This window comes from Homarus americanus, unplaced genomic scaffold (genome assembly GCF_018991925.1).
Source record: "Homarus americanus isolate GMGI-L3 unplaced genomic scaffold, GMGI_Hamer_2.0 scaffold28, whole genome shotgun sequence".
NCBI classification, from domain to species: Eukaryota; Metazoa; Arthropoda; class Malacostraca; order Decapoda; family Nephropidae; genus Homarus; species Homarus americanus.
The window spans coordinates 4761542-4775472 of NW_024742238.1; the positions used below are offsets into that span (position 1 = coordinate 4761542).

Consider the following 13931-nt stretch of genomic DNA (forward strand, 5'->3'; position numbering starts at 1 on the left):
TAGGTTTTAAACACATTCACAGGTAATTAGTAGTATACCCATCTTCCAGAGGGTACCCGTATCCGTTACCACTCCCCTGCGGCCCTCCCCAACACCCCTTTATCATTTTGGTTGTCATAAAGCACGCCCCTGGGATCACGTAAAGATTAAAAACCCCAACTTATTTCACTGTGTAATTAACCTCTAACGCTAGCCTAACCTAATCAAAATATTGTGTTCCACTCTCTTCCCCTCACGTTACTGATTTTCCCGTACGTGTTGGTGTTTTAAGATGGCGCTGTGTACATCCTTCCTGCGTGTTGGTGTTGGTCTGTAGTTATAATTTCTTGTATACCTGTCACCGTAATTTTGCGTGTAGTTGTACCTGTGTCTGTAGAGCTGTGTAACTTCTGCTCGTACATGTGTGTGTGTGTTGTGTTGTGTGTGTGTGTGTGTGTGTATGTGTGTAGCTCTCACTTGTATGTATACCTGAATCTGTATTTGTGTCTGTACTTCCTGTATTTGCATCTATACTTGTAACTGCATCTATACCTGTATGTTTACGTGCTCTTGTAATTAAATCTGTCCTTGTATTCATTACGTGTCCTTGTTTATATCACGTAGTTATATGGTAACAAGAGAGAGACGAATGAGTGGAAGTCAGTTACTGTAGTGTATAATGAGAGGCGTCACCCACAACCTCATTCTCTGTTTCTCATTACCTGTGCTGACCCATTACCTGTGTCATTCACCTGATCACCCGTGTTATTAATCCTACACTGCCCTTATTGACGACTTGTCCACCAAATCGTAAACAAGAAAGGAAATACACCAACACTTGGCCATTTTCGCTACTGCTGGGCTGGAAATCTTAACAAAATCTAACCTTGAAGTCTTTGTCTGTGTTGTAAGAGTAAAAACAACATTTCGTATCCTGGATTTGCGCCGTGTTTTGGCTCGGGTTTGTTGACATAGAGATCGCGGTAGCATAACGGGTTGGGTTGCGTGGTCCACCTGCACGTACACACGAGAACGTCATTTGTAACTTTGTATACATATATTGAACTACCTTACGTTCATCCAGGTATAATTTATGTATTGACGCAGTTCTTATCTGTGGAATTAATATCTTGTAGACGATATGTGAGAGAGAGAGAGAGAGAGAGAGAGAGAGAGAGAGAGAGAGAGAGAGAGTCTAATTACGTACTAGGGGACGAGGATGGTAAGGAGGTAATGATAGCAAGTTGAAGTGTGTAAAGCTGAGGTGGGTATCCATGTTATGGGGCACCACCACTGACGGAGGATCCTCATACTGGGGGAGGGAGGGATGGGGAGATGTTCATTATAGGGGCGTCACCATCCTGCAGCAGGGGGTGAGTGGAGGGTGGGGGGTCATTCAAGGGGCCCCGCAATACCACAAACCAGATGGCAGCTGCGTTAGCTTTCACTCCGTCATGTTTTTGTATTGCTGCCAGGGCGTCTCTCTCCTGCTCGGGGAAACCATGTGTCTTTCTTAGCCACCTAACCTAACCTGACTACGTGTTTCTCTCCTGCTGAGGGTGATCAAGTCTCTCCCTCTTGCTGGGGGTTACAACACACACACACACACACACACACACACAGTTATCCTCCACATCCTTCGTCTCCTCAAGACCCTTGGATTTCATGTGTCTGAAGTCAGCAATGTTTACACAACGTTCATACCTCTTAAACCACCTATGCTTTTCCTGCCTGGTCCTCTTCCTTAGCTGTTACACAACAATGGCCAGTTCAGAAGAGGGCGTGCAAGATTATTCTCTTCATCTGACGCCACATATTAAGAGGCGCTAAGTAACCTGGCCCTCTCAACTCTCTTTGATCATCCTCGTGACATTATTTGTCAGTTTGGGACGAAGTTGCTACACCATCCTCGCCACCTTTACATGTCGCCACCTGAGGTTCTTCGTCCATGAATTGTTTGTCTGTCACTTCTATGCTCACGACACCAGAAACTTAAATCGCGGGCAAATATAGTCCACCTACTTTCGTACTGAGCAGTTGTAACTAACAGGGGAATATCCTCACAAATTCAAAACGAGATCTTGTTTTTAATTTAATCCACACGCTGTTGATTTTAATTCAAGTTATCTGGATGAAACCTATATTGACGTACAGTATAGTAGAGTTTCAATGCCCACTGCCGTCCTTTTGAGTGTACAGACAAAAAACAACAACGTGCAGCAAAAAGCTAAAAAAAAGCAGCAGGAGGTTCACCGTTTGCCTGATCACCTGAGGCATAACGTTTCCACGCTTGTTTGGCCGCAGCGAAAGTTGAGTTACGAGAATTTGCAATAAGCTGTTAGTCTCGCGGCTGTTTGTTCTTGTCCAGCCAAAGGAGCGAGGGAAAGAGGGCGAGCAGGGAATTGGGTTCACTACAGAATATTATGTGCAGATTGTTGCTTTACTGTCAACAACAACAGTAATAATAATAATAATAATAATAATAATAATAATAATAATAATAATAATAATAATCGCTTATAAAATCTTAATAATGATGGAACTAAAATTATTATTATTATTAGTAGTAGTTAAGTCATCATTGTTATTTCCGTTATTGTCATTATATGTAATAACTTTGTGAATGTTTTCCCTTCAGATATAACACGGTGTAATAAATGTGTTTATGCGAGTATGAATGTACACAAACACACCAAGATTACTCAGATTGTGGATTGCGTCACATGTTGCATAACAGTTGCAGACGTACATAATGACAACAAACTCCTTTCCCAAAAAGACATAGAAAAGACATAGACATTGAAGCAAAGTATCGCCAGGGGTGTACAGTTAGTGACACAGCAAGACGTTTGACTAGTGATTGAGAACGTGACTGAAAAATTATATACCATTTTTTTGTTCGTTTATTCCGCCTTCTATTCATGCGCATCGTGTTGAATTTTTAGAGGAAACTATTTTATTCGGAGGAAAACAGAGGAAATCCGGAAAGTGAGATTTAAAAGTTTGAAAGTATTCTGACTGTACCTTAATCTGAATCCAAAAATCTTGACTTGAATCCGAACCTGAATCTGCATCTTGTATTGGCGAACAACAACAAGGTGAACCACACAAAGTGACAGTAATTGTTCCGATGCTGTTGACAAAGTGGTCCAGCGGTTTGAGGTAACTTTCTTTTTCTTTCTTATTAAGAGAGAAAATATGAGGTACTTAACTGGAGGCGTGACAACTGCCGTGAGAAATTGGTGAATCTCTATCTCTGTCTCTTTCTGTTTGGGAACTCCATTTTTACTCTCGTTACCACAACCTCCCTTACCTACTCTTTCTCTCCATCTCTTTCTCTTGCTCTTTATATCTCTCTTTCTTTAGGTAATTCACATTTTCTCGTTATCACTGCCACCCATACCCCCTCTCTCTCTATCTCTTTCTGTCTCTCTCTCACTAGCGTTTACAAACAACCTCCCGGAGCTTTGAGCCCTGGCCTCAGCCTTGTCCCCAGAGAAGTAGAGGCCACGGGCACAAGTGGCAGTGTCGGTGTGATTATTCTGAATCATAGTAAATGGCGGAGGGAGGGGGGGAAGCGGTGCAAGATAGTGGTGGGGATGGAGGGTAAGAGTAGGGGAGGGGAGAGGGGGGGGAGTTAAGTGAGACGGTGGTGGAGGGAAGGGGGGAGAGGAAAAGGGTGGGTATAGTGGTAGAGGGAAGGAAGGGTGGAACTGACAGAGGTAGTGGTGGAGGGAAGGGGAGGGGAAGGGGTAGGGTAGAACAGGAAGTGATGAGACTGAAAGATAGGTGGGAAAAGGGGGGAGAGGTAGAGGGGGTAAAGTGGCACAGGTGGTGGTGGCGGTGAGGGCAGTGGGGCGTGGCGTCTGGTATTTGTAAGAAATGTCACCAATAGACGTCACGGTCTTCCATCCCCCGTCACCCCACACCCATCCCCCTGTCACCTTGGCCTCGTCGCGAAAGGTCAGAACCCACGTGTTTACGGGTATGTAAACATCTTCAGATATTAGAGCATTCAAACCTTGAATTAAACACAAGAAGTAGTACCTAAACATATCCATAAATGCCATCAGTACTGTACCAGACATCTACCTAAACATTACCTCCAACTTACTCAATAAACACATTAATATTTTTTTTAAATACTGATTAAAATTACATTGATAAACATCTATGTAAACATTTATGACATGGGCTATAGGGCCAAAATATCTTCATAAACTTCTATTTAAAATATTCTGTAAACACCAATCTATATATTTGATCTAAAATATTTAAGAAGAAATTTATGATAGTTTATTGAGTAGATGTTGAGGATAAATGTTTCCTGGAACGACGAGTTTAATTTAATGTTTTGGTAGATATATTGTTCAGTGTTTCATAAGGTTAAGGGAATGTTTAGGTAGGTGTGTCTGGAACTGATGAAGATGTTTTCAGGTGATGTTTTTCAAGAGGTCCTCTCGTACTGGTTGGATGTTTTAGACAGATGTTTGACTGAGTGTTTAAGTTGGTAGGAACTAGGAAGATGTTTCTACACGACAGATAGCCCGGTATGTATATGCTCGTATATAGGGATAGAGATACTGTACTATATATAAAAGTGTTATATATAGATAAGTGGAGAGATATAGAGGGAAATAAAGAGAGACAGAGACAGACAGAGACAGTTTTTTTTAAGATTACTTCAACATTTTTCTCGTCACTGATTGGTCTAAGTGACACCAAGACAAGTGGCTTTTGATTGTCGATGTTTTCTCCTTTTTCCCGCCTAGTCACGCTTAGAGTATTTCACATCTTTATTTCTAGTTATTTTAGCCCATTGAGGGGAAGACTTATTTGCTGCACTCCTTAGTTATTTATTTTATATTATTATAGTTTGATTTATTTTATTGTTTTTGACCATTTAATAATACTTGGATAACATTAGAGGCCGTTTTATTCATCAGTAACCGGATATGTATGGGAATCATTTTTCACTAGTAACCGGATAAGCTTGGGGTCATTTTTAACCAGTAACCGGATAAGCTTGGGGGTCATTTTTAACCAGTAACCGGATAAGCTTGGGAGCCATTGTTCACCAGTAACCGGATAAGCTTGGGAGCCATTGTTCACCAGTAACCGGATAAGCTTGGGGGTCATTTTTAACCAGTAACCGGATAAGCTTGGGAGCTATTGTTCACCAGTAACCGGATAAGCTTGGGAGCCATTGTTCACCAGTAACCGGGATCCGTCAACCGGAAGATTACCTCTGGGACTTCCTCTCATCGGAGTCATCAATAATGCCGCTTGTGGTTTAAAAGTCATCAATTTTACCGTCTTGTGGGGAGAGAGAGAGAGAGAGAGAGAGAGAGAGAGAGAGAGTCCTATTTTATATGTTTAGTGTTATTGTTTTATTGTTTTATTGCCCCTTGAGGATGGTTAAGGGTGTTTATTTATAGTCTTAGGTGTGTGTGTGTGTGTGTGTGTGTGTGTGTGTGTGTGTGTGTGTGTGTGTGTGTGTGTGTGTTAATAACTGTTTATAAAGCGTACCGTTTACTTCTTTAACAAGGATATCTTTTTCTTCGTCATCAAGTGTACCGTTCTCGGCCACTGGGAAAATTCGTATTTTTTTTAATGATTTATTATCTCCTTCTCAACGTCTCTTTTTACTGTTGTTTGTGAGATAATTTCCTTATGACTGTTGTTCTTGCATCTCCTGAAGACTAGACACCCCATCCTATTTCACCTGATGATCAAACACCATAATGCTATCTGGGTGGTAACATTAGGTTAGGTTAGACTGTATTAGGTTAGGTTAGGTTAGATAAACAGATGAAGACAAGGAAAATGAGTGAAACATCGAGAAAATGTAAAAAGAAGGAAAAGAGTTTGGTTAGGTTTCCCCCCAGGTAATTGTGTTGGCGGGGGCAGCGCCTCTAGCGGCGGTGAGGAAAGCGAAACTGTTGTACATACTTCATGTCGGCCCCGGGGCGTCCCACTTTGCTGGCCACACTGTCTCGCCTTACTTTTCCCAGAGCCTTATAAAATGTTGTTATATTCTGTTTCTTCTGTCAAGATTTCTCTTATTAGATAAACTTTGATTGTCGTAGGAAAGTGATGTGAAGTATCCTTATGGGCTGGTTTCCTTCACTGGTATTCACCCGGCAACTAACACTAGATTTAACATTAGATTTTTATATGGTGTATTTGTCTATAAATCGCCACTTATAAATTTTTATGTGGAAAACAACATTACTTCCATAAGAGGTTTATACTGTATGCCGTGTTCCCTCGTGGGTCTTAAGCTTCATCTCCTAGAATTACTATCCTACAAATGTCCAACTTTCACCCCTGTGTTGTGTTCTTGTGTCTGTACATGTGCAATAAACTCTCAACAAGTTTATGGTACACTACATGTGGTATCGTGGTCACTCCCCCTCCCTCAGTGGAAGGTTACCCATACCAAAAATTTGGTTGACCTGTTGACCTTTGACCTTTGTTATTACAAATTCACATGTGTAATAAAACCTCTCTTTTTTCGATTACCCAGAACTTACACAAAACAGTAACACAGTCTGAGTTTGCTAAGTCAGGGCAATCGGCGCGATGGAGCGACCAGCTGACGATTATAAACATTATCAGCTGACGACTGTAAACACTGGTATCTTATCTCGACCTCTTTAAATGACACAATTCTTGGGATTCTTTGCAGTGAAATAGATACAATTTTTACATGATGATTATGTGATTTTCTATCATATAAACTCTGGAAACAATATTTTTGTTATACAGTAGTTTTTATTTTAGCGTTGTAATGTTCTGAACACCCCCCCCCCCCTTTTTTTACTGTTATTGAATAGTTTTTTGTTCTCTTTAAGTATTTATTGTTTTGTTTACCCGATCACTCAATACCTTTACCAGTTATTACTGGCGGCGCCACAGTTCTTGGCCATCTTGTGTCTATTATTGTTTTTTTTTATAATTATGTTTAATCAAATACCTGTCGGTTATCTTGTACGTGTTCCATTGTTTTCTGGACAGTGGCTGAGTGGATACAGCACTCTCCTCTTGTCCTTATGGGTAGCTGGTTTGATCCCGGGACACTCCCAGTCTATCCAGCTGTCAATGGGTACCTGACTTAACAAACTTAGTGTGTGTTGTCTTTTCGCCGATGTTAATGTTGTGGTCGTGGTACTGGCAGCTTATAACAGGTGCAAAAGGCATGGAAATATACGACCACTAATACACGTACGTCAATTCTCCAAAGTGGTATCGAAATTGCATAAGACTCTAACTGTACGAATCTCTGAGACTCCAGACCATATGTGTTATCTGCCCCTCACAGACAAGACCCCCAAAACATATGTAGTTGCCTCTTTCTTTATCTGTGGTGGAGGCGAAAGAGTGTAATCTTATCTTGACTGCTTGAGGTGTTGTGCTTTCCGCCAAGCTGTCACAGGCGCATTCTTTCAGTGTTACATTAATTTACTGTTTTTATTCCTACTAATTATGTTATTATAACATTTTCTTGCCCCCTTTTTGGCTGTTAACTAATTAATTTTTTCATGCTATTTACTTATTTATTTATTTGCCTAAAATGACTAAAGCTACAGGAAGAGAATAGTCCACTAAGATGGGTGACGTGTTGGGTGGTGTCGTAGTGTCATGGTGTGTACATGGTCGTGTACACCGAGTAGTAGCACACACAATCAATACGTACTGTACATGTAGGACGCTCATGTGTGTACGAAAGTAGTGTTGAGGGTAACTGTTGATTGGGTATTGATCTCACGTGTGGTATGTGCGCTTCAGTACAGAGATAATGTGTATGTGTAAGTGTTTATATGTATTATTGTGTTTTGGTTAATTTTTTTAATGTTTATGGTTATGTGTTACTAATGTAAATATTTAAAAAAATATAAGAAAATGCTAACTCCAGTACGGATTAAAGTGCTGAAAAAAGTCTAGCATTAGCCAAATCAAATATTAAAAGTTGCGTCTGGTAGGTTAGGTTAGGTAGGAGTTCCAGCACCTAACATTATTGATTCCAGGTACAATAACTCACTCATTTTCTCTCACACATTCACTTACTCACTTTTTCTCTCTCTCACTCACTCACTTATTCACTCACTCTCTCGCTAACTCACTCACTCACTAACAGAAAAGGGGACAGTACCAGCAGTCACAAGTATACTAGCACGAGCTGTCAGCAAGCACCTAGCGATCCCTTGACACGCTTGAGGAAGTTACTCCAGTCGAACAATCTCGCTCTACTACTACTACTACTACTACTACTACTACTTATTTTTTTTATTACTACTACTACTACTACCTCATCACTACTACTACTACTATTGCCACTAATACCACCCATTACTACTACCACTAAACTACAGCTACTACTACTACTACAATTACGACTACGACCACCACCACAACCTTGCGTTTAACCGAACTTGGAGTGTTTGTCGCCATGATCTGAGTACTGTATGTGGTGTTCTCGCCAATCATTTACAAGGTCTCCTGATTGGTAATTAAAGGAGAGTTATCCGACAACTTCTGTGAAATAGGATAGATAGATAGATATTTTTTTTTTATCCTCTTCACCACTGATCGGCTCGTTAGCCGGTTGGGCGATCAGTCACGTCTCTGTTACGCACTGTTGGCAAATACTGGGCATGCACCGGCTCCTGAATGTATTTGAACCTGCTCCAGTGTTGGTCAAGTCTGGTCTTGAAAGAGCTCACACTCGGTGCCGTCACAACACTTTCTGGCAGATTGTTCCAAGAGTTCACAGCTCTCACTCCGAAAAAGTTTGCCCTCGCAGGATGGAGAGAGAGAGAATGATGTATGTAGAGGGAGATAGATAGATAGATAGATAGATAGATAGATAGATAGATAGAAATATAGATAGATAGTGAGAGAAGCTGGAGAATTTGAGTGAAAGATTAATACAATACACAAAGAAACAGTCAACAAACGTCAGCTCTGATAGGTTACACACTGTACAGTACACCCACACGGCAACCTAACACCTCTCCCCTTCCCTCTCCTTATGTGTCACGCCCACACCACAAGTATACATACATACATCTGGTCAAATTATGTAGGTTTCTTGGTCATGAGCGGAGGAGGGAAAGAGGGTTAATGAGGAGCGGGGTAAGAGGTGAAGAGGGGGAAGGGGAGGGGGTGGATGAGGGAAGGGGAAGGGAGAATAGTAATAGGTTTTGGGTTTCTTGATTATTTCCGCCACCATCTTGATTATGGGGGGGGGAAGTGATGGAAGATAACGGAGGAAAGGTGGGGCAAGGTGTAGGTAGGGAGGGGAGGTGAAGGGGGGTAGGGGATGTGAGGGGTCAACCGTAATTAATAACATCTTTTACCCTCATGATAGTGTAATTAATGCCTATAAAAATACAAAGCCGGGGTGATTGTTATTGATGGGTGATTGACGACCCTGGGAGGAAGATAAGACGGGAGTTTGGGAGAATATATTATTTTTTAGAAGATATTGAAAGTCTCAGGAGCGCTCATGTTCTGAAGGCATATTTCCGTTTTTGGAACGCTAGTTGATATGCGCGTATAAGTAGTACTTTACAATACTTTTATTATACTTTCACTCAAATTTTCCTTTGCGTCTGTGGTTTGTTTTGGCGTTTATTTTCCCCCGTCACGTCTTGATTCGATCACTCCACTTACGAGAGAGAGAGAGAGAGAGAGAGAGAGAGAGAGATACACACACACACAGGCACACACCGTCTTACTGGTACACCTGGAGTAAACATCGATTTTGGCAGCGGTCATTACCCAGTACAGCACCACCTATAACAGCAGTGAGAGTACAGCAGCGAGTGAGAGTACACACACACACAGGCACACACCGTACTGGTACACCTGGAGTAAACATCGATGAGAGTACAGCACCACCTATAACAGCAGTGAGAGTACAGCACCACCTATAACAGCAGTGAGAGTACAGCACCACCTATAACAGCAGTGAGAGTACAGCACCACCTCTAACAGCAGTGAGAGTACAGCACCACCTATAACAGCAGTGAGAGTACAGCACCACCTCTAACAGTAGTGACAGTACAGCACCACCTATAACAGCAGTGAGAGTACAGCACCACCTATAACAGCAGTGAGAGTACAGCACACCTATAACAGCAATGCGATACAGCAGTGAGAGTACAGCACCACCTATAACAGCAGGAGAGTACAGTAACAGCAGTAGAGCACAGCAGCAGTGAGTACAGCACCACCTATAACAGCAGTGAGAGCACAGCACTAACAGCAGTGAGAGTACAGCACCACCTATAACAGCAGTGAGAGTACAGCACCACCTATAACAGCAGGAGAGTACAGCACCACATAACAGCAGTACAGCAGTGAACAGCACCACCTATAACAGCAGGAGTACAGCACCACCTCTAACAGCAGTGAGAGTACAGCACACCTATATACAGCAGTGAGAGTACAGCACCACCTATAACAGCAGTGAGAGTACAGCACCACCTCTAACAGTAGTGACAGTACAGCACCACCTATAACAGCAGTGAGAGTACAGCACACCTATAACAGCAATGCGAGTACAGCAGTGAGAGTACAGCACCACCTATAACAGCAGTGAGAGTACAGCACCACCTCTAACAGTAGTGACAGTACAGCACCACCTATAACAGTAGTGACAGTACAGCACCACCTATAACAGCAGTGAGAGTACAGCACACCTATAACAGCAATGCGAGTACAGCAGTGAGAGTACAGCAACAGCCCAGGTAACAGCAGCGCGCCGGGGAACCTAACGCACAGACCCAAACCAACGCGCTGATTCCACTAAATAATACAACTGAATGTTCCTCTCACTGAGATTTTCAGCTTGGAGGGAAGTCAGTGAACCAAGGAGAGAGAGAGAGAGAGAGAGAGAGAGAGAGAGAGAGAGAGAGTTTGATGGTCTTGCAGTGACTTGTAATCCTCTCTCAAGTTCCTTCGTGTTAGAGCTACAAGCAGTATAGAACGACCCTCACTTGTGGTGTTTCATCTGTACTCTGATGACTTACTGTAACACTGCCAAGAGACTCACGTAGACTTCTTTACTGGTGAGGAAGATTACACGATGACTCTTCAAAGTGTCAAGCATTAAAATGTCCCATTCAACGAGGAGGCGTGTAGTAATGGTTGAATTTCAGAGTTTTTTGTATTATTAAGGCGTAATGATGTTCCCTTCAACCAGGACGCAAGTAATTATGGTTGAATGTCAGAATTAATTTTTATATAAAGGATACCATAACTGGCATCTTAAAGGAGCCTTTAATGAGCCTTCTCAGGCCAACAGTTGTGGAAAGAAAATTATCGTACTGACTGACCACTGATTATAGGCTCTTTATCTCGGTGTGGTGGAGCAGTGTGTGTAGCGATAGTGACATCACTCATATCAACACAGATGAGGTAAACAGATGGTAGTCAGCTAAGGTGGTATTCCAGGCCCTATCACGAGATCTGGACAAAAAGTGTTTGAACGAGAAAGAGAAAAAAAGAAAATCACATGGAAACTTAACTTGAACTGTGCACCGAATAGATACAGTGTGCTCATGAGTATGAGTTGTCAGGGAAGACATATTGCACTACTGAAGAAGCCAGCAGTCGCGAGCACATTGCAGGGGCGGATCCAGGATGTGGAAGCTTTGTGGGGTGCTGTAAGCCACCCAGAATTTTTTTTTTTTAAATTTGAAGAATATCATGGATATTTTGAGGCCATTTTTAAGCCATTTACACTCAATATCAGGAAATATTCTGAGGTCAATAGTAGTTACTTTTAACTACACAAAAACGCCTGAGTACAATACTGCACCAAAGTAAAAGTATTGGAATTTTCTGAGGAAAAGGTGGGGTCCGGACCCCCAGAAACACCCCCCCACCACCACCCCTGGATCGCCCCTGCACATAATATCCTCAATTTGAAAGAATGGGTGCTGTGTTTGTAGGCCCTCGAGACTGCTATGCGTCACGAAATAGTTACCGTGTGATGATTATATTTAAAAATAATAATTTATGATGACTTTAACTGTATCTTAAAGTTTTTGGCATCTGTTATATAATTAGATTCAGTTCGATTAACAAGAATATTTAGAAACTAAAGCAGTGTTTTCAGTATAAATTTAGTAGTTTCACAACAGTGGTTACCGCCCTTTCATTGATTGGTGACAGAAAACGGAGTTAATGGACGAAGCGTGTCAGATGCACGATAATAATCTCTTTAACTTATTTACAGTGTAATTTGGAAACTAACAGGATACATTAATTGTCCTATTTGCAAATTAATGCATATACAATGGATATGTGATATCTTTTGTATTTAGAATGCAGACTTCATTTTGAGCAATAATTTGCTTCATAGTTCGAACCGCAGCATCCTAGAGGCATTGTCTTTAAAGTAAATACAGTATATGATAACAAAATGTGCTTTTTGTTCTAAATATCTCTGTGAAGAAATAAAATTTCACTCTGCCCTTTAAAAAACGACATTTTTTAACTGACTTGGACGAGTCTGAGGAATGCGTGAGTGAATTGTGACGTCACAGGTAGTGTAAACAAGATGGTGGACACAAGAGCGTGTCAGAAGCCTTCCTCCAGGGTTTGTCCTTTTATCTATCCATTTACAGTTTTGATTTTTGCTTAGAGCTTGAAAATGTAACGGATCACCCTGATCAGAATATTAGGCCGCCAAAATATTGCTACGGATTTTGAGTAGTAAGGTAAAAGATAGACTTAAGAGAGCCGCATCAGGGTGGCTGGTGGTTTGGGTGTAGTAGAGCCGCGGTCCTGTTAAAGACGAAAGTGTTGCTGGTGGCTTGTGTGTGGCTTGTCATGGTTCCTGCACCAGTGTTTGGGCTGAGTGTACACCTGTCCATGCTGGTGTTTCTGTGTAGGGTTATAAGATGTGACTGTCTAAATATTTTTACTATCAGCTGTGCACTTGTCATCAATTATTAAGAAAATTCTTTTGACAGGTGGCATCTCACGGTGAACTATATTGGCGACGGAATTCACATGAATTTTAATTGTTTAAGGATCGTTTAACTAATCAAAATTGGCTCTACAGTACACAGTTTTAAGTGAGTGTCAGTATTAGTAGTGTACATCTCCTTTAAGTACAGTTCCATGATATGGTAAAGGTTAACGAGAGGGTTGCTGGTTCATGATATTTCTTTATTGGATGACTACTGATATACTGTAGTATGTGGTTTAGGTGATAATGTAGGGGTAGGGCCTCACTGAGTACAGTAGTAGAATTTTTCTAGTGAAACTTTGTCATTTTGTGTAGTACAGTATATATATATATATATATATATATATATATATATATATATATATATATATATATATATATATATATATATATATATATATATATATATATATATATATATATATATATATATATATAAGTTCATTTCTGAGTAGGGTTTTGCAGCAGAGGGAAAATGTAGGGTTAAATGGATAATGTAAATAATATTCTTTGTATATTATCGAATCACTCATTTTCTGAAAGTCTGGTGGAAAACCACCGAAAAATAAGTGAATAAGTACTATATTGATCACAGGGTAAAAATTCGTTTTTATCCCAATTGGGATAAAAACGAATATTAACTGTACCTGTAACTGTATTGCCATAGCAGAAAATCGATTCCCAGCTAAAAAGAATCTTAGTGGTAATGGTAAAAAATCGGAAATATCTGTTGGGATTAAAACGAATATTAACCAATCACAGGACATGGAAAATACATCTTTGTTGTGGTAAGCAGATGGTAGCCTTTGGATAATTTTTGTGCCATGAATTTACAGGACAGTATTCTGACAAACGAAAAATTCACAGAAGTCTGTGTGATAATAACAGGATCAAACCACTGATCCATTGCTGTTTTATTTGATGTATTGTGAAGTGTACATTCTCCCCGGGTCTGATGTAATTG

At 40.9% G+C, this 13931-nt stretch overlaps 1 protein-coding gene across 7 annotated transcripts in view; it reads left to right on the plus strand.

Moving 5' to 3' along the window:
• The window catches only part of LOC121876645 (coronin-1A-like), a 67207-nt gene that overhangs the window by 15320 nt on the left and 37956 nt on the right, over nt 1–13931 (plus strand). For 4 of the 7 annotated variants that reach the window (XM_042381938.1, XM_042381939.1, XM_042381946.1 and 1 more), the window contains exon 1: nt 12527–12592. The exons of 1 other annotated variant lie outside the window; for it this stretch is intronic. In XM_042381938.1, the coding sequence (XP_042237872.1) occupies nt 12554–12592 (39 nt within the window). In that variant the 5' untranslated portion in view covers nt 12527–12553. Of the gene's footprint in view, nt 1–12511; nt 12593–13931 lie in introns of those variants that run through there. 2 more of the 7 variants (XM_042381940.1, XM_042381943.1) reach the window with 2 other exon arrangements.